Source organism: Homarus americanus, unplaced genomic scaffold (assembly GCF_018991925.1).
Source record: "Homarus americanus isolate GMGI-L3 unplaced genomic scaffold, GMGI_Hamer_2.0 scaffold34921, whole genome shotgun sequence".
Lineage (NCBI taxonomy): Eukaryota > Metazoa > Arthropoda > Malacostraca > Decapoda > Nephropidae > Homarus > Homarus americanus.
The window spans coordinates 4,096,375-4,118,026 of NW_024741901.1; the positions used below are offsets into that span (position 1 = coordinate 4,096,375).

At 42.1% G+C, this 21,652-nt stretch overlaps 1 protein-coding gene across 4 annotated transcripts; it reads left to right on the top strand.

Moving 5' to 3' along the window:
* Window positions 1-14,029: 14,029 nt before the first annotated feature.
* Window positions 14,030-20,478, top strand: LOC121876270 (translation machinery-associated protein 16-like). 4 transcript variants are annotated; one of them, XM_042381307.1, is made up of 5 exons: window positions 14,030-14,054; window positions 15,457-15,548; window positions 17,035-17,175; window positions 19,237-19,385; window positions 20,164-20,478. In XM_042381307.1, the coding sequence occupies exons 3-5, from the start codon at window positions 17,120-17,122 to the stop codon at window positions 20,400-20,402; spliced, it is 444 nt and encodes a 147-aa protein (XP_042237241.1). In that variant the 5' UTR covers window positions 14,030-14,054; window positions 15,457-15,548; window positions 17,035-17,119; the 3' UTR covers window positions 20,403-20,478. The 4 variants fall into 4 exon arrangements, with proteins under 4 accessions (XP_042237241.1, XP_042237240.1, XP_042237243.1 ...); XM_042381306.1 differs by lacking the exon at window positions 14,030-14,054 and adding an exon at window positions 14,812-14,923; XM_042381309.1 differs by lacking the exons at window positions 14,030-14,054; window positions 15,457-15,548 and adding an exon at window positions 14,833-14,923.
* Window positions 20,479-21,652: the final 1,174 nt, after the last annotated feature.

Here is a 21,652-nt window from a genome sequence, read left to right on the forward strand (position 1 = left end):
AAGTGAAATGGGACGGCCCAGTATGGGCCAATAGGCCCACTGCAGTTTCCTCCATTCTTATGTTCTTATGAACAGCCAGGGATGGTTAATATAAGTCTATAACCACCTCAATCGGCACTACTCAGGAAAATGTACATTAGATGATGGCCGCTACATTAAAAGTTACGGTCTCGGGCCATGTATCACTGTTTGTGGTCCTCTGTATCCTTCTGTTGATCGTACTAGAACTTGTGGAATAACACATCAGTAAATGTAGTGACAGCTTTATAAGTAATCTCCTTACGATCTAGAACTGGCCGCCACTTGATCCATGGCCAGATGAATCCACTTAGACTTACTTTTATCCTCTTCACCACTGATCGGCTCATAGCCGCTTGGGCGGTCGGTCACGTCTCTGTTACGCACTGTTGGCCAGAGCCTTTACCTGTCCAGTATTTGGCCACTGATATATGGCGAAGTGGATAAGTACATAAGTAAGTAGGTAATGGTTGGTGGGGGTGGTGAATGCCATGTTCGTGGTGGGGCAAGAGGGAGTGAAGGGGTACTAGTGATAGTGGTACGTGATAGTGGAGAGTGGTGGCAATGGTGTTCCTGTAGCCGCTGTTACCATGTCGACGAGACCAGACCTACAACATACAAAACTGAGTCACAAATTCAAACCTGACAACAAACCTGCTCATACTTAATGCATATACAGTAATATGAACTACACTGAACATAATTCTGAGGTTCTTAAAATTTATCCTATATAATATAAACTTAAGTGGTCCAGGATTGGGTAATATAACTTAATCATAGTCCTTAATTATCTTGAGTATACTTTACTGTACGTCGATATTAGGCAGTTATTAACCTTGACACAACCCTCCTCGCTGTGTGTGTGAGAGAACCTACATTGAAGAAATAAAAGATGGAATCATGGAGTTGGTATATCTCAGTACACGGACCTTCTTCAGCCACATAAACATGGTAGTGAACATCAGTGGGGCAGGGGTGGGGCCGAGGTGTTGCAGGGGTGGGGCCGTAGTGTTGCAGGGGTGGGGCCGTAGTGTTGCAGGGGTGGGGCCGAGGCTGAGATGTTGCAGGGGTGGGGACGAGGCTGAGGTGTGGCAGGGGTGAGGGTGGGGCTGAGGTGTGGTAGGGTTGGGGGGTGGTGGTAGATTAGGGTGTGGCAGCGTAGGGATGAGTCAGGGTGAGGAGTGGGGAAGAGCAGGTGTTGGTTGTGGGGCGGGGCAGGATCGGGCGGGGCGGAAAGTTGGGGAGCTTTGGTAACCTGGCCATAACATAACAAAACACTCCCACTATTGCAAGGCTAATTTTACCACACCACGCTGTACACACTCACGCTCCTCACCACCACCACCATCACCACCACAATCACCACCACAATCACCACCACCACCCCCCCACCACCACCCTCAGTTACTGGACGCTGAATCATATAATATTTAATGTCGTCATCTTCACTGTTTCCCTCACCACACCTCGCTCAACTTCACTCATGTGTGGTATATCTTCTACAGACAGAGGTGTATCATCGATTATCGCACACATGTGAGAAAACAACTATGTGTGTGTGTATGTATGTGTGTTTCTGAGCGTGTCTTGAGTCTAATATTTCCGTGTGTGTGTGTGTATGTATGTGTGTTTCTGAGCGTGTCTTGAGTCTAATATTTCCGTGTGTGTGTGTGTGTGTGTGTGTGTGTGTGTGTTTGTTTGTTTTCGTGTTAGGAGCTCGTCTTTGCTTGTAAATTTGTGGTTCAGTTATACCTTATTGACCTCGTAAGTGTTGGTGTACCACACACGCACACACAGCCTGATTCTCCAGTCGCATGGTGTTTAAACCTCTTCTGGAGGCTTGTTACCTTCGCCGTTTTGAGGTGACGTGAAGGGAGAGTGTGTGTGTCTGACAAGCCGATGATTTGCGTCACAGTGAGGGGCACATCTCGCCGATCTCTCACTGACAATGATGTAGTCAATGAGATGCCAGAGTTTTGATCGAAGGTGTTGCCAAGATCCCTTGAACATGTCGGCTTGCCTAAATAAGGTATTGCTGAGGAGTAGGCCGCTGGGATTACGTCTTCCCACTCCGTTTCTCCCCGTGGTTCCCTGCCATAGGTAAGCATCTCTGCCAATTCTGGCATTAAAGTCACCTAAGAACACAACCTTATATCCTCTGGAGATAGAGGTTAGCACTTTGTCAAGGTCGGCGTAAAAGGTCTCCTTTATTTCATCCTCTGTATCCAGTATTGGGACGTATGCACTGTTGAAGATGGCATGACATGAGTGATTCGGTGGGAAACGGAGCATCATGGAGCGCTCGTTCACCGCCACAGGTATTTCAGTTAGCATATACAGGATGGCTTGGTGAATGGCAAAGCCAACTCCATAAATGTGGTTTCTCTTCACAGCAGGCTTACCCTTCCAGATGAAGATTATAGACGGACCCCCGTTCTGTGAGTCGACCCTCGTCTGGGAGCCGGGACTCACTAATGACTGCCATGTCGACGTTATACCTAGCCACTTCTTTTGCCACAAGGGCAGTTATTCTCTCAGGACGCTCGTTTGTGCCAGTATCCTGAAGGGTCCTGACATTCCATGCAGCGACCATAAGAGGTTGTATGATTTGTTTTTGCTTTGATCTATTATTATGATTATATTTTCGACCGCATTAGGATGACCTTACTAAGTGCGGTTGCCCAGTCAGGTTGGTTTTTTAGGCAGGCTATGTTTAGGGCACCTTTTTTCGCCCCCTCCCATGTGGGGTGAACAGAGTGGCTCCTGGGAAAGTGCTGCTCAATCGCACAGACAGGACCGGATTGCACTGCTGCCTAGATCCAAGTACATAAACGACCATAGAGGTATGAGAGGTATGATGAGCTGGATGATGGCTGCGCATGAGTTGATTTATGTGGTGAGGCAGGAGTGCAGGCTGCAACCACACAGCTTGGCTCTCCCTTTTCCTGAATCCAGTGGTGCAGGTAGTTGCAATGACTGGGAAGAGGTGGACTGCAGAAAGCCTAGTTTGTTGGGTATTGCTTTAGTAGCCTGTCCATCTTGCATTGCTTTCATCTGCCGGTGTGGTTGGTGTACTGAGCGATGGGTTTCCGTACCGGTCACCTCTTCCGTCTAAACCGCCGTTGGGGTCTTGTTGGAGCTCTATAAGCATGTCTGCCTGATGTGGGGCTCCACTGCAGATATTTCGTTCGGGGTTTACCCCCGTAGCCGTATACCTACCAAGGTTAATACGCAAGGCAGCGGGGCAATGGCTGGTAGGTCGCCAGAACTTGTCCACATGCCAGTGAGCCTATGCGCCATCCCTCTAGGGCCCACTGCTACTCCGAGATCCCCTGCTGGTCTAGCCTGGGTCCACGAGGCACCCAGTTACCGCGTGTTGCCACGAGGAGGCACAGCAGGAGTCTTGGTGGTGAAGAGGCTGTGTACTGGCAAGGGAAGACTTAGGCAAGGTTTGCTCCCCTGTTCACCTCAAGGGCTAGCCAGCGGCGGCAGCTGAAAGGGAGCAAGCTGTACTTGCACCTTAACACTTATAATGCTGCCACACTAGACGCATTTCATCACCTTGTGTGCCCCACACCTCTCTCTCATAATTACAGTACATATAAAATGTAATTAACTTTTACTTTTTGTTTGATATGTCGAGAACATAGTGTGTGTGTGTGTGTGTGTTGTATGGATCATAGGTGGACGCCCAGCCATCTCCTCTAACTAAAGGTGAACAGGTGAGACACACGTGCCCTCCACACCTGTAGCAGCCTCTCGGGTATGTGTACCAACACTTGCACATGTGTACCACTACTCGTACATGTCTATCACTACTCGTACATGTGTACCATTACTCGTACATGTGTACCACTGCTCGTGCATGTGTACCAACTGCACTAACACTCATACACAGTCCAAGAAGACCAGAGAGAGAGAGAGATTGACTCGCGGGCATTCAGACAGAAGGGCAGGTAGGTAGACAGGAAGATTGACAAACAGACAGACAGACAGACAAACAGGCGGGAGGCAGTAGCGCATGTAGGAAAATGTGGAGACAAACACATAGACAGACAGAAGACATACGGACAGGTAACTAAAGAGAGGCAAGCAGACAGAGAGACAAGCAGGTAGACGGGCAAGTATACAGTATATGCAGACAGACGTACAGGCAGACAGAGAGAACAGGAAATTAATAAGTTGTTAACTATTCCCAGAAGAAGAATAAAAATCAGTTTCTCAATATAACAGCAGAAAGTCATAACCCAGCGGTCTCCCTTTCCCAGAGTCACTGACTACCGTGAGTATAATTTTACCTGAAAACTACCATTGTCTTAATTAAAAAAATATCCGTGAAGCCTCAGCACATGCTCTTTGCTAAGAACCATTTATGATTTTTGTTTTGTTGAAAGACGAAAAGTGTTGTGCTCTAATTTGAAAAAGTTCTTAATATTTGTGTGTGTTTTAACCTGCGGGATATGTCAGCATTTAACAACAATAACGCAACGAAGAAGAAATAAATAGAAATTCGAGTTAGAAAAAAAATCTTGCTTTGTCATCACATGGTTATTGTGATCTTCGATGAGGTATGTAACTTTTGAGTCAACTTTTAAAGTCTTTACCATCATAATTATTTATTTAGAAAAGTAATCTAGTTTTGTCTCTGGTTAAATTGTGTTATGATAATCTGCCTAGAATAAATCTTATCTATTCCTATGGTTTTCAAGATATAAATTTAACATCTATATACTGTTTACTATGTTTACACTATGTAACTTCAAGTCGTCAGTAACACCTATGTAGAGCCCCTACGTATAGAAACTCGTATGAAGTACAGCTACGTAGTAACCTTTGTAGCAATACCTATGCAGTACACTCATGCAGTAAAGCTCTCTTAAGGGAACTTTGACAGCTAATGAGTTTTGACTTCGATATGGCGTATGGGCACGTAGTACCAGTGTATTTATTTTTTATTTACAGTATTACCTTCATTTTACACATTCTGATACAGATAAAGTACCATTTGTCAGTGAAAGTAAAACGGAGACTTATTTAGTTACACTTACCAAATACGTTTGAAAATGAAACGGCACCTTATATCACTTGCCCTAGATCAGGGGTTCTCAACCGGGGGGGAATTTCCGCCCCTCAGGTTTTCAGGGGGGGAAAACTGATACTAATATGGAAAAAATAAAGGATTTTCAGTCTTATATGCATATTATTTGGAATGCACTTTTTGAGGCAGACAATCTTGGAAAGGAGGGGGAATGACATTCTGACATATGGTGAAAGGGTTCATGGGGCAAACAAGGTTGAGAACCACTGCCCTAGATGATGTCACCTCACTTTCGTATCCTAACACCACGGCCCATCAAGTATTCTTTTGACACCGTCCGCAATTTTCATGTTTATTAAAATTAGTAAGTTTTTTTAATCTGATTTATACATTTGAATATTAGTCAAGGGAATTTCTACATATTATAAAAATTCTTAATCTAACTTAAATTCTCACCTCCTGTACACTCACCTCTCTCACCCCTCTACACACTCATCCTCTACACACTCTACCTACACTCCCCCACCCTCTCACCATCAGTTCGGTACTCTCCTGGGGCGCATGCTAGCTAGCTGCTGCTTTAATTCCTTGTCAATTTATGCCGTACCTCACACCCACAGATTCGTCCCTCCCTCTCTCCGTCCTCCCTCTCCCCACCTCCGTCTCCCTCCCTCCCCCCTCCGTCTCCCTCCCTCTCCCCTCTCCCTCCCCTCTCCCCCACCTCCGTCCCCCTCTCCCCCACCTCCGTCTCCCCCCCCACCTCCGTCACCTCCCTCCCCTCCGTCTCCTCCCTCTCCCCACCTCCGTCTCCTCCCTCTCCCCCTCTCCCTCCTCTCCCCACCTCCGTCTCCCTCCCTCCCCACCTCCGTCTCCTCCCTCTCCCCACCTCCGTCTCCCTCCCTCTCCCCACCTCCGTCACCCTCCTCTCCCCCCCTCCGTCACCCTCCTCTCCCCCACCCCCCCCCCCCTCCCCCACCTCGTCCCACCTCCCCCCCCCCACCTCCGTCTCCTCCTCCCCCTCTCCTCCCTCCCCCACTCCGTCACCCTCCCTCTCCCCCCCTCCCTCTCCCCACCTCTCCTCCTCTCCCCACCTCCGTCTCCCCCCTCCACCCCTCCTCCCCACCTCCCTCCCCCCCCCACCTCCGTCACCCTCCTCTCCCACCTCCGTCACCCTCCCTCTCCCCACCTCCGTCACCCTCCTCTCCAACCACTGTTTACCTTTTTATAACAATTAAAAAAAAAACATCTACATCATCTCTACTAAAATAATTATATATGTTCATCTCTCTGTTAACATACATACATAAATTCTATTATACCACATACGAAAGGACTTGCTACTGGGGTGTATGGAGGGTAGTGAAGAACGTGTATGTGGAAGTTACTGGAAGGAGAGGGGGGAACGACCCGGGAAGAATACCGTTTAGAGGTACCATGTGGATATTTGTGCTCGTTTTACGTGTTATGAAGGTAAACTTAAAGAACGATAGATAAGAATACAAAAGCAATAGATACGGTTACAGGAACGTTAGACATAAACTACAAGAAACTACAGAATAAAATAGACAACAGATAAAAAACTACGGGAACGAAAAAACTACAGAAATCACATTAAAACTACTAGAACGACTGGTAAGACCCCTGAAATGTATTGTCATGTTACAGGATGTGGGTAGCGCACGTAGGATGCATCATCACCATGAACCAACGCACAGCCACATTGTCGGTGAAGCCAAGGTTAACCAGACCAGTATGGGTGTGGGCGGCCTCACCTTACACGCCCATACTCACATTCCCACACTAACTGCATCTGTTGTTGTTTCTCGTGGTCCAGCAGCATTTTTTTTTTTCATATTGCTGTTCTTCATATTTCTGTAGCTGTGTTTCCTGTTGCTGAAATTACGTCACGTGCTCCAATTGTTCCTACAGTCAATATAGCTGCCTTTGTCCGTACTGGTTTACTTTTGTACTTGAGTGAGTGAGTGTGTGTGTGTGTGTGTGTGTGTGTGTGTGTGTGTGTGGTAGGTAGGTAGTGTATCAGTATATGCATGGTGGGGGTGAGCTATGACTCACGTCTCCATAAATAATTTGTTTAATAGCGATTCGTGACCAGATACTGTCGCCCCGCGCCCTCACGCCACACATTTCTCCCCCTGTAACTTGTTGATTACATAAAAGAGATTAACGCATGTCTGTTTATTAATTATACTGGTGCTGTATTCTTCAAAAAGACCTACGCCTCGTTGTCAGGGTTCATTTTGTTCGTCTTGAAAATCCCTAAAATAGGTTTGACTTTGGCTCACATCTTCATAAATGCTCCCCATCTCTGGCATACTAACTTGGAAACCTGTATTTTGATTGTGGGAATATACAGGGGGTGGGGGGTCCAGTATTTTAAGAGGTGGGTGGCCCCATATTTGCACGAGGTGTAAGGAGGCGTACCATATGTCCCAAAGTGACGATGACATTTACTGAAGTTAGATGTGAGAAAAATATGAGCGTTAATGCTGATAATAAACTGAAGTTATCAGATCAGTTTGGGAAGAAGGTGGATCACTGCCACCACACACACTTTTTTTTGCTTTGATTCTGGAGTGGAATAGATCTACCGCTGGGAAAAATTCTATGAAGTATATTACTGTATTAGATTTGTTCTTTTATTAAAATAAGTAAAAAGAACGTAAAGAAGCGCTCTGTTAGAGACCTGTGAGCTAATTCTTAAAAGCTGGACTTTGAAAGTTTTCCACTAAATAAAGCTATGGCTAAAATGACATTAGAATTGAATAGTTTTGTACCGTAATCACCTAATGTTTTATTATCATCATTTAGGGGAAAATATTAACGTCTTTATTTATGAGAGTTCGTATCGTACCCGCAGACACGAGCTCCTGAGATGGTGAGGTGGGGAAAGGGGAATACTGTACCTCAGTTTTTGCTCTAAAATGGAATTGTGTTGATATAAAATCGCCTCCTGTTCACCGGGTCACCCGCACCCGTGTCTTGATCGAGCAGCCCACTCCCCACCAACCCCGTTTGAGCCACCTCAACAGGTAATCGACCCGGCCTCTCACACCATGTCTCCCCCTGGCTACTGACCGGCTACTGTTCTAGAAGAAAAGAAGATATCCTGACCGTGACCCTGACGAAGGAGGGTTACAGCTGCAGATTAAACAGGAATTTTTACTTCAGAGTTTTTGGTATGAGTCACAACCTGCTTGAAAATCAAAGGGAGGGACAGTAAAGTCTGTCTGCTTATTAAAATAAAAGTTATCTTAATGTTGTCTTACGTTGTGTTAGGCCGCATGTCTTTTGACGAGTTTGCCTCCCTTTGGGTATAACTAATTAATAAAAAAAATCACAAATATTGTCTTGTAAATGCGATTAAAGATACCCAAACTCAATATTGACGAGCTACTTCACTCCTGAGCAGTTGCTTCAAATTTATAAGGGATTCATTCGTCCTAACTTGGAGTACTGCTAATGTTCAGTGGATTTGACATCCTGTGTACCGCCGGCAAGGCAGTGGGCTTGTAACACTAGTCTTGCCAGTGGTGACCACAGTTTGTGTGTGGATGTCGGTCACACTCGAAAAACCCGTTATAGTGCATCCTTCTTTCCTCACACAGCCAAACTATGGAATGCTCTGCCTTCTTCTGCGTTTCCATACTCTTACAATCTGTCTCACTTCAAAACTCTGCTTCTCCTGCATCTTTGTGGTAGATTAGCATTTTTTCTCTTATATTTTTTGTTTCTTTTTACTCTTATTTTTCGCACCCTTCGATGACCTGTGCCCGGGTGGGTTATTCCCCGTAAAAAAAAAAGTACGAAAAATAGGTATTATACAGTACACAAATGATGGCACCTTGAGAGCGTCAAGAAGGAAATCATCGTACACCAAGGCTGCGCCACCCAGTCCTCTTAGACCCCCAGTAACATCAATAAATACTTTAACTCACAGTGAACCAGTGGCCCAGGAATACTTTGGCCGTGCTCGTATATGGCCTCACTTCCTTGTCACACTGTTACATACATGAGGGTATCAACAGCGAAGGCGATGTGTTGTAAATCGATAGAGCAGCAGCAGTATTAAAAATTTGGGACGATACATTTTGAAATATGTTAATGAAAATTCACAAAGTGTATGGCATATACGGTACATATTTTAAGTTAAAAACAGTGTTATATTTAATTTTATTATTAATATTTTATTTTATTGGTATCGGAATTGTGTGAATCTTGGAAATTCTTTTAGAAGTATTTTATTTGACTAATTAATTTACCTCCGTTCGTCCTCTAGGCGATAATAAGCTTTCCTGTTACTAATTTAATATTAAAATTATCACCGTAAAATACGGAGTTGCGAAAGAGCGTTTTGTGTTAATGGTGTTCATAATTTGCATATTAATATTATTTCTTTATTTCATTACAAGATCTTGTATTTCTATATTTTATTACCTATTTTAAATAATGGCCACCCAACTAGGGGCGGCCATGTCAAGGAAAGGAGGCCATGGCCTTTTACTTTTATCATCTTCGCCACTGATCGGCTCGCTAGCCGCCCGGGCGATCGGTCACGTCTCTGTCACGTACTGTTGGCAAATACTGGGCATGCACCGGTTCCTGAATGTACCTGAACCCGCTCCAGTGTTGGTCAAGTCTTGTCTTGAAAGAGCTCACACTCGGTGCCGTCACAACACTCTCTGGTAGATTGTTCCAAGAGTTTACAACCCTCACTCAGAAGAAGTTTGCCCTCACAGTTTTCTGGACTTGCGGCTTCTTCAATCTTGAGCTGTGACCCCTTGTGGGGCGAGCGTCCGCCAGCTCCAAGTAAGGACACTCGACTGAGTAGTGCCCCCTGAGATGCTTATACACCTCATCTAGGTCACCCCTTGCCCGTCTGTAGTATAAGCTAGGCAAGTTCAGGCGCTCCAATCTCTCAGGGTAGCTGAGGTGCCGAAGTGCAGGCACCAGTCTGGTGGCCCTCCTTTGAACATTTTCTACCAACTGACAGTCCCTGTTTAGGATACCTCCATTATTCTTGATAGGCTTGCATAGGAGTATTCTGAAGCCCAGTACTGTTCTTGTTTCCACGGGTTGGGGCAGTGTAACTCATTAGTTTTAGTTATTACTAATTTAGTATACGCGTTTTAAGTCCTTAGCAATTGGAGCGCCTGAACTTGCCTAGCTTATACTACAGTGGGGCTAGGGGGGACCTAATTGAGGTGTGTAAGCATCTCAAAGGGCACTACTCAGTTGAGTGCCCTTATACCTGGAGCTGGCGGACGCTCGCCCCACAAGGGGTTACAGCTCAAGGTTGAAGAAGCCGCAAGTCCAGAAAACTGTGAGGGCAAACTTTTTCTGAGTGAGGGTTGTAAACTCTTGGAACAATCTACCAGAGAGTGTTGTGACGGCACCGAGTGTGAGCTCATTCAAGACCAGACTTGACAAGCACTGGAGCAGGTTCAAGTACATTCAGGAGCCAGTGCATGTCAAGTACTTGCCAACAGTGCGTAACAGAGACGTAAACGATCGCCGAAGCGGCTAACGAGCCGATCAGTGGTGAAGAGGATAAAAGTAAAAGTAATGCAGTCTTGATGACCAAGTAGCCTCTGGACGTGTTGCTACCATGTGTCACAGCACCTACTATAGTTCTAAATTATTCTTTTGAAGATAAATGTCTAATAAAAACTTATGTTGACAACTCAAGATAACCGTGTAACAGCGTTAAGAGATAACAATCAAACAACATGAACTAAAGCCTCTTGATTTACCCAGCAGAACGACGGCGTCTGATTAGCTGAGGCAGTGAGATAAGTCAGTAAGTACAAACATGGCACACGAAAAAGGGCTAAAATTACAAATTGATAAAAATAATACTGCAACTCGTCTTTCATTACTTAACAAATCAACCAACCAGGCGCCGTCGTTCCGGCAATGGGAAAGCATTAACCCACGTGGCTTCCCCTGAAACACCTGAAAAACTCCAGAACTGTGTAAAGCACCTTTACAGTGGTGTGGCTTCAGCAGCGCTGTACTCCTGGTATATTACTGTATCACACCACACACACGTAAAATGCTGCGGTTGGTGCTACGTAGGCATCTCGCTTACCTCTCTCATTTCGACCCGGGACTCCCGCTTGGCCCCGATACGTGACGCTAACGAACATAGTAAGTTTTCGGTAGTTACTCCACTTTCTTCAGTACTAACACTAGACCCATGAAGAAAATAAGATGAAAATTTCGATACACAGTCTAGACTTTTTCTCTCAGTACACTCAGTTAAATCAAAATCAATATTATTATTGACCGGTTTATCATTAACTTGTACATGTTTCCACAAACAATAATACAGTAAAACTATAATACTGTATCTTAATAATGTTTAGCAGTATAATCGCCTTCTGAGCTATTAAGGAATAATCAGATCCGTCACGTTGAATCCGAACGTTATAATTCTGTCAAAACTGTTGAATACAATTCATTCTTAGTATTTCAAATAATAAATCATACATAGGCAATCATACACAAATGTTTACTCCAATATATATTCACATAACAATCATAGCTATAGGTAGTAGGCAGCTACCAAACAGGAAGGTATACCGCCTGGGAAGATATTGGAAGCATAATGTGTTGTCTAAGGGTAGACCCTGCTGCCATATGGCATCACAAAAATTGTGACCAAGTCCCAGGTTGCTAATCTGACTTTGTGCCTCATTTACACAATTGCAGGGTCTCAATTGTTTCTCTTGTTTTGACAACACAATATACATACAGTATAATGTTTCTCACTCTTGATCTTTGTTAACGTGCCCGCGATCACTTGTGTGTGTATATATTTACACACACAAGTGATCGCGGGCACGTTCGTGCCCTTGTGAGAGTTTGAACGCTCGTGACAGCGTACAGCGAATGAGGGTGCGCCAAGTCCGTAGACTTGCACGGTTAATTAGGGTGCGCCAAGTCCGTAGACTTGCATCGTTTTCCATGGTAAATAAAATTGTTAACTAATGCCTTCCTAAAGAAACCATCGACATGGGACCAGGTTTGTTCCACTCTACGAATTTTTTGCGATTTTTCCACCAAGTTTGATGAAAAACGATTGTGACGTTTTGGCTGCCCAGAACAGACACACACACGCCTGGTCTTATATATATATATATATATATATATATATATATATATATATATATATATATATATATATATATATATATATATATATATATATATATATATATATATATATATATATATATATATATATACTCAAAGTACTGGATATTTGGACCCGAATTCTAGAACAGGGTGGTAATATCGACAATATATACCTAGATTTTGCCCAAGGCTTTCGACAGCGTACTCCATGAGAGGCTGAACATTAAACTGGAAGGGTACGGGATTCTGGGGAGTGTTCTAGCGTGCATTGGAGACTTTCTCTACGATCTCAAGCAGTGTGTGGTGATTACTGGCATGAAATCATCATCTGTACCCGTCACAAGCGGGGTATCACGGCTGTGTATTTGGCCCGCTGTTGTTTGTTTCCTTCATTAATAGCATGCCAGAAGCTATACACTCCTCCATACAAATATTAGCGGACGATGCCAAGTTATTTAGGGAAATTAAGAACCAAACAGACTGTGAAGAGCTGCAGAAGGATCCCTGTGAGCCCTTCTCTTTTATCAACCTTAATCCGGCCATCTGTGTGTGTGTGTGCTTAAACAAATTTACCGTGAACACATAAGCAGGATATACAAGAGTTCTTGGTGTGCACATCACGTTTTCATGTTGAAATATCGATTTGTATACATATCGCTTTCAGTGTAAGGAGAAAATCTTGTAACCTGAAAATGTATAAATTCCCATAAAACAATACGAGAAAAGGAAATCTTTATCAAGGTATCAAAATAATTATTTATATACTTTTGTGAAGAATTTATTGTAACTTGTTGAACAACTTCGGCATACAAATGATCTATACCAAAAGTATTAAAATATATATATATATTTATGACGAAAGAATTTGAACATGTAAATGGCACCAAACTTATTGTGAGTAAATGATAAACAGCCATAATATATGCAGATTTTCTTATTTAGCGGCCATATTGTCCGCCATCTTGAAAATCTCAAATTCCTCAAGGGTGCTGAGGTGGTATCATCTATAGTTTGAATGAGAATACCCGACAGGTGCAGAAACACACACACACACTACATCCTTGACCACCGAAGGGTCAAGACGTACCTGGCGCTCCTCTCGGAGCAGCCAGGTCAACTGTTAAGTTGGCCCATACCAACCCCCTCCCCTGAACCCTCTTCCCCACCGGAATATCAACAAGTTCTCGCCAGAAGTTACTACTTCATTTAGGAAAGGAATGGAACCAGTGTTAAACAGAGGTGAACAGTGGTGAACAGTGCTTAAGTCAGTGAGAACAACTCAACAGTAACAGTGGTACCCAAGTTGACCTTCACACAGTGAGGTCCCAGGTACCCAGTGATAACGGCCCGTGAGACCCAACAACAACCAGCGATGTGTTAATCCGTCTACGATAGGAAGGCCTGGGACCACACCTCACTCATATAACACCATCTGTGAGGGAATTACTACACCACATGTCCCTCATAACACCATATGTGAGGGAGTTACTACACCACGTGAGGCCCCTCATAACACCATCTGTGAGGGAATTACTACACCACGTCAGGTCCCTCATAACACCACCTGTGAGGGAATTACTACACACGTCAGTCCCTCATAACACCATCTGTGAGGGAATTACTACACCACGGGCCCTTCATAACACCATCTGTGAGGGAATTACTACACCACGTGAGGTCCCTCATAACACCATCTGTGAGGGAATTACTACACCACGTGAGGCCTCATAACACCATCTGTGAGGGAACCTGTGACACTACATCACGTGAGGTCCCTCAAACACCATCTGTGAGGGAGTTACTACACTACGAGTTTGCTGTTCAACACCTACATTAATCTGTATGTTCACTGTATGTTCCTTTACCTTTCTCTAATGAAGGCTTTTGTTAAACTACCAATGTATGTAATAAGTCATTTATGTCCAATGTATATTTTCAGCCTTCGGGCTGCAGAACTTTTTCAATAAACCGTCAATTATTATTATTATTATTATTATTATTATTATTATTATTAAAATATGCACCAAACATTTCCAGGTTCACTAAAAATGAAATCAAGGTTTGGAAGTCAATTAGTTTACTCTATTTATTTTGTTACTGTTCTTACTTACTTTTTCAGGCAAGTTTCTTTTGACCTGCGAACTGAAATTTGGACACAATAGTGTCACATTTTTGTTTTCTTTGCTTTTTGGGCAATAGCTGAAACATATTTTGTGCTAGGGAGCGGAAATGTGAACATAATAGTGACCGAGTTCTTTGGTAAAAACTTAAATATTTTACTCATTGTTAAATACTGTATTTCTTCTGGAGGTGAGGGGAAGAGAACTGTTAGTGCAGTACATTGAACACAAGAAAATAAATAATGCATTAGGAAGAGAGTGGAAGAACTATGGAAGTCTCTCAATAAAAGTGGTGGAAGCAGGAACAAGTGTGATCCTTAAAATAGGATTCAATACAAGCTATCACCCTAATAGTCCACCACTAGTTGTAGTGATCATAGGTGAATTAGTTAAATTTTTTACACGTTTCCACATTTTATTCCTACATTGTCGTTCTTGATGACGTCACGGGAAGTTACTGGAATCCAGACTTGCGTTCTTGTACCTTGAGATGTAAACAAACATTTCACGTGGTGTATTGTTGGTATAGAACACTTCATTAACTTTTCCTAACTCGGAGAAGATTTAATATACCACTTTCTAAAAAATGGTATGTAAAGGTCGTCATGGTTTAATGTTTAACAGGTTAGAGGTTTGGATAATAATATTTAACCTGCCAAATTCCTACTAACGCTATTTTACCGTGAGTGTCCAATATCTGCAGGACCTTAAATTCCATATTTTTTAAAGCTTGCATAATAGTTCATGAAACTCTTGCCTCGCCACAGCAAATATACTATACCTGTACTGCACAGTACATTACTTTTGGTACACTGTAGCTCAGGGGTGGGCAATTATTTTTGATGGAGGGCCACTTCATGAATGGTGGCACACTTCGCGGGCCACAGGTTAACAGCGACGAGCCAGTATTGCTACTATGTCCACCCAACTTCCAAAATTGTCCTTTCTGTAATTAATAAGAATTTTTTTTTTCTGATTGCCAAATGCAGTGGCGGGCCACAGAAATAATTTGGCGGGCCAAATGTGGCCCGTGGGCCGCACTTTGCCCACCCCTGCTGTAACTGTAAATTAACATCTCAGTGATTTTTTTTTTTTTTTTTAATTTCATTTATCCTTTTTCAGGCTAAACCAAAATTGAATATTATCAAGGAAAACCAAAAAGCTGTACATCCAAGGAGCAGAAAAGCAAAACAGTTATCCAAAAAATTCAGTAGGTAAGCTATTTGAAATTTTATTTTACCCTATTTTAAGTCTTTCTAAATAAGTAAATTACAGCACATGTATGTAAAATCTTTTCCCATTATAATAAGAATGGATAAAGTAGGTGGGTAATTTTTGAATACCTGCCTTGCCAGCTAAGAGGGTGCTTTGAAGTTGTACATATAATGTCCAATTCCCACTTTGTAAAAGTGACTACGATATAGGAAGGGCATCCAGAAAATATTTTGCTTAAAAATTTTGTAATGGCAACCAAGGACATCATGATATCAGATAATTGTGGTTAAACCCCCATAAATGTGGAAAATGGCCATAAAATGGTGGTGATGACGATAAGATCATTCTGTTTGTTTGATCCTTATGCATTTCCACAATTTAGAAGATGGAGAGCTGAAATTTGGTAGGGCAGTGCGGGTGAATAGAGGATGGTCATGCACTATCTCCTGTTCCTCCCTCTAGTGAAGCAGGGTTCCTCTGCTAGTTTTTATATAATTTCCTCTAATACATACTGGGCCGTCACATGTTATTCTCGTGAGGGAGTTGGGTGTTTCCAAGTGTTCATTAATAGGATATTAGGGACGTCCTCCAGGTCCCTAGCATTTGATTAAATCTGGGCTGGATTATTCAATTAGTAAACTTTGGTTTTGACTCATTTACTTGATAAGTCTGAGTTGTCCCGACAAATATCATTGCTTCCAATTCACTATGGGTTTGTACCAGGCTTGGTATTCCAAAATGCAACCAGATGATATTGATGAGGCTTTCCTGTTACAGTAATTACTGTAACTGGTATTTGATCCCATTGACAAGACAAGTTGAGTTGGCAGTTCAGGTATGCACTATGTTTGTTGTAGGGTTTGTCTACAAGCTCCTGATAATCATGAAAAGTATCTTGTTCACAGTGGCTGATGCCCTTTGAACCAAATTGCTCTATTGTTTGTGGGGGTTAACACTCTTACTACCACCTGGCCTCCTAAGCAAACCTATTTTGTGTCTTAACTACCTTCCTCAGTAACACTACCTCACATTACATCACCATGACACACACACCCAGAACTTATTGACCTAACAATCCTCTTGCCAGTGTTACCTGATTCACCTGATTTTTTGTTTACCCTCACGTCTCGTCACCCTGTGACTGCCATGCTTACTTCACTCAATCAATAAGTTAGCAGATTGCCTCCCCACCCAATCATCACCAAACTGTTCACAATATTATTACACACTGATTTGCACTGGCTGCAGATCTGCTGCTGGCTAGGAGTGATACTTTATAACTTAATACAGGTATACTGTATTAGCTCGTCATCACACATGTCAGGGGTCCTGAGATTTAGGTTTTCATCCTCTTAAACTATTAATTGTACAGAAGTTGTCCAATCTGTGTTCAACTATAGAATGGGATTTCAAGATCATTCCCTTATTTTTCCACAAGAGCTGGTTGTCATTGAATGTTAAACAAATTACTTCTTTTTTTTTCAGACAACTAAAATTACAGAAACGAAGAGGAGAGAGCAATGCGAAGCTTCAGTTTTTAGGTGATAAATTGGTCTGGTTTAAAGATAACATGGATCGGCAGCTTAAGGAATTTACGCCCAAAGATGCACTTGAATTAATTCAGAGGTATGTTTTCCACATTACTATATGTAAGAAATGGTTCAATCTCTGCTCAAGCAGGGCTAGGAGGGTATTATTCATAGCAGAGAGTGTATAATTCTCCAAGCTTAACTTCCCCTTTCAATTTTTCACTATGCAGGTTGCCTTATGGTAATTGCTCTGTTTATTTATTTGTCTTTTTTCCTTCCTTCAGTGTCCAAATAAACTGTTACCTGCCTTTATCTTAAGAGTAGCAGCTAGTCCTCCAAAATAACCCAACAAGTACAGTCACAGTCAAAATTAATCATCCATCCCCCTCCATACCCTCGAGCTCAGGGCCTTATTAGGTCACAAGGGGGTGGGGTAGGTATTGATGGGGGGGGTGAGCTATGTGTAGGAGAGCACAAGTCAAGGGCTACATACTTAGTGAGTGTATGTGGTCTTAGAATTATCCTTAACACCTGAAGGTGTTAAGGATATTTCTGTTGGTGGATGTAGTTTGACGTTGATGACCTCAATGACCCTGGCAGTTGATAGGTCCAAATCCCAAACTACTAACCAACCAGGAAGGCGAGTGTCTGGGGAGGTGTTATATGGACTCGACTTATCTATGCATTTACTTGTGAGTCTGAGGAGCAATGCGAGTGAGCTTTTGGAAGGTAATATGCCATTAGGGTTGATAAGGCATCTGGCCTCCGTGAGGGAAAGCCCCTGATATGGCAAGCTAAGAGAGGAGGGGACGTGACTTTGTATTTGGCCTTGCTCACCACCAGTAATGGTAAACTAGGCTGTTACTTGATCACTTCCAACTCCTGTCAGTACTGTTGTTTGAAAAAAAAATTACTACAGGTGCTCCTCTACTTAAGAATGTTCAACTTATAAACTTTCAGAGATACAAACATCATCAATGAGGGGGGTTACCTGCCAGAACAGGTGTTTAATGTGGATGAGACTGGATTATTTTGAAGAAAATTCCAGATAGAACAAACATTACCTAAGAGGAGAAGAGTGAGCCAGGTTTTAAGGCTGTATTAAAGGGTATAGCTGTACTATATATCCATAATCTTTTCATTTTTTACAATATGTTTGGTATCTACAAGAGTAAAGTCGGTCGTAAGTCGGGGACTACCTGTATATAAAAAAAGTCAAAAGGCTGTGGCAAACTCGCAACTCATGTAACTCCTTTCCCAGCATCCATAAGCTATATTTTCCTATGTTATTTAACAATTGTGCTTCATCAAACATCATTTGTATACAATCTAGATGAAAAAATCCAGCTTTTATACTTAAATTAATTCTTTTTTTTATTAATTAAATGTAATAATACCTGTAATGTGGGCGGGGTAGAATTTAGCCTACTGTAGACAGCAACTGGGGGTTTCATTGGCTTTCAGGAGACTGCAACTTCATAATAGGAAAGAAGCTGATTCTTTAAGCCATTTTTCAAACAAAAAAGGCATCTTATATGCCATAAAATATGGTACAGTTGTACCCCGCTTTACGCGGTTTCACTTAACGCGATTTCTCATATACGCGGTGCCTCGCCAGAACCGAACTTTCACTTGACGCGGTTCATCTACCCATATACGCGCAGAGTGTCCGACTCGAGACGCTATTTTTAGATTCGCCCACCCGCTCCCGCCTGCCGCCTGCCTCGCCTCTCCCTCCTCCTCCCTCCCTCCTCCTCCCTCCCTCCCCTCCCGCCTCCGCCTCCCTCCGCCTGGGCAAGCCGCGCTGTAAGGTTGCGCAGTGTGTGTCTTCTACTAACGTAAGTGTTACACCTACTCTTTTAGTTTTCCTAACCTAACCTTTATTTTTCCTAACCTAACCTCTTCTATATTACTTGTTTGTTCATACCATCATAAAGTTAAGATAAAATTTTTACGACAACATAGTTGTGTGTCGTCAAAAAGTGGAGTTTGGGGGTCGGGCCAGTCTCTATTGGAATTAATCCCATATGTTCTGTTGTTCACTTAACGCGGTACCCTCTGGGTTCAATTGACCGCGTAAAGCTGGGTACAACTGTACAGTACTTCTAATTTTTGAGTTAAGCATTATTTAATGCTGCTTCTTTTTTTTATTTTGTAGATATATTGATCGCAATCTTGAGGAGCTTGAACAAATACAGTTGAAGCACAAGATTGGTGGTCGGGCATCACGGCAGCATGCCAGTCGAGAGGACCACATAAGAATCACACGAGAAAGGGAGATGAACCAGTTTTCTGGCTCAGGCCTTGGTAATAAATATACCCTTATTGTTATGTATAATTCTATAATTATTTTTTAAATTTTCTATATTGGTAATAAGTTTTAATAGAGCAGCTAACTCTGTTAATCGATCCTCAAGGTTGTAAGTCCTCTCTGTAGTGATACTTAAAACAAAGTATCTGCCATATTGTATCTGGAGGCTGTGACCTACAGGACCTTCAGAGCTTCTGTAACGGAATAAACCTCATTAAAGCTGTTTTATCAGAGAATACTGTAGAATATGTTTCATATATCATTTCACTGGAAAATAATTGAGGTTAACTGATCTAGTTTTGTGTGATTCTACACTTCACAATGCACTTACTTGGATCATTCTCCAAATAAAAGTGCAGCAGTTAGTCAAGTTACTTCTTCATGTTGTATATTGTTGTGTTAACACCACAATGCTCCTTTAGGTTACACACTGAGTTGCCTTGATCTAATTTTTGATGAATTTCAACATTCTATATGATGGTAAGCATAACACACCATTACACTTGTCATCTTCAGTTTGATGTTTAATGGACAATAATAATAAGGTCAGATTAAGTGCTAAAAAACACAAAAATAAGTGAGATAAACACAGAAAACAGTGACAATCTTAGACACATCTAGTGCCATTTAGACAGGAATTTTTACTGTTCTGGCATTCAAATTTTGAAGTTTTGGAATTGTGGAATTTTCAGACTGCAAATCATATACTGCACCATATCATATCCTGTATATCAATTTGATCATTCATCTTCTTATTCATTTATTTCATCTTAGAAACTGTGGACTTCATAAATCCAGAAGCCCTGGAAATTTTCAAGTCTTGGTCAGGAGAGATACGCTACTTATCAAACCTCAAACTAAGAAGATTCACCACGCAGTTTTTAGAGACGGGAGTAACATCACCTGAAGGTTGTACCTCACCTCATACTGCAGAGTCAAATGATGGAGAAGAAATGGATGATGATACTGATGATGTTCATAATGAATCTGAAGATGAAGAAATAGCAGAATAATGAAAGATAATTCTAGTTCTTAATGTTAAATATTTGTAGACAATAAATTGATTCTTTTAAAGATACTATCATAACATTCAGTTGTTTTCAATCTTTCCTGTTAAATGTGTTTGTCCAAGCTCCATTTAATAGAAATTATGAAATTTAAATGGTGGAAAGAACTACAGCTGTATACAATATTAATGGTACAGTAAAAGTAAGAGATACAGTTATCCTGTATATCCCTGTTAGTGGTAATCTCCAGTTCCCTGAACTCTCCAATAACTGGAATGAATTTTGAGTCTTCCAGAAAATTTTTCTCCATTCTGGGCCTAAGAACGAGTTTCTGAGGATGAAATCATATGCATTTAAAAAAATAAAATATAAAAAGCTAATTATAAATATATATATGTAGGTACTCCTCGACTTACGACCACCCATACATTACGACCGCCCCAGTCATACCAAAATTTTTTCAAATTACGTATTTTCGAGTCCCGACGTAAGTGATTGCGATGTGTACTGACAAAGTTTTCGTTTGTAATTCCCTTTAAAATGGTTGGGATGCTTAAAAGTGAGAGTTCTCGTGGTGCCGAGAAGAAAGAGAGACACCCATTTTAGATTTTCTATGTACTGTATTATCTTCGCATTTTCGACTTACGACCAATTCGACTTATGACCTGGATTTGGGTCCCTAACCCCGTCGTCGTAAGTCGAGGAGTGGCTGTAATTGGTGGAACTCTGCACTGTTAATTGTAGCAGATATGGGCTCCCTTATTCGGGAATCATGGATTTTGGAGCACAGGGCCTAGAGTATAACTCAACTCTATACGCACTTCAACATGTCAACTTTCTGGCTTATGTTTAGTGAGAAATGCTTCCTCTGAAGACTCCCATCACCTGTGGGGGCTTTTTTAAAATGCAGTGGCTATTCGGCTCTCACCGGATGGATAGCCTGGTAGTCTATGCAGCTGGGACAGCAGTGTTGCCAGATTTTTTCTAAGTAGGCGCTAGTTTTCCACTCGAGTTTTATGAATAGCACTAGAAAAGTGGCTAGATTTTCCAGTTTTACTAATAATGTACTCTACTACTATTACTGGGTGTTTAATGGCATATGAATCTATTATTATTACTTGTATATACTGTACATCAATGTTGTTGATGCGAGGGTAGAATGTTGATGGCTTACATAAATATCAATAATGTTTGAATTGTATTCAGAACAATAATGAAATATATCTCACAACATGATTATCGCTATGTGGGTCATA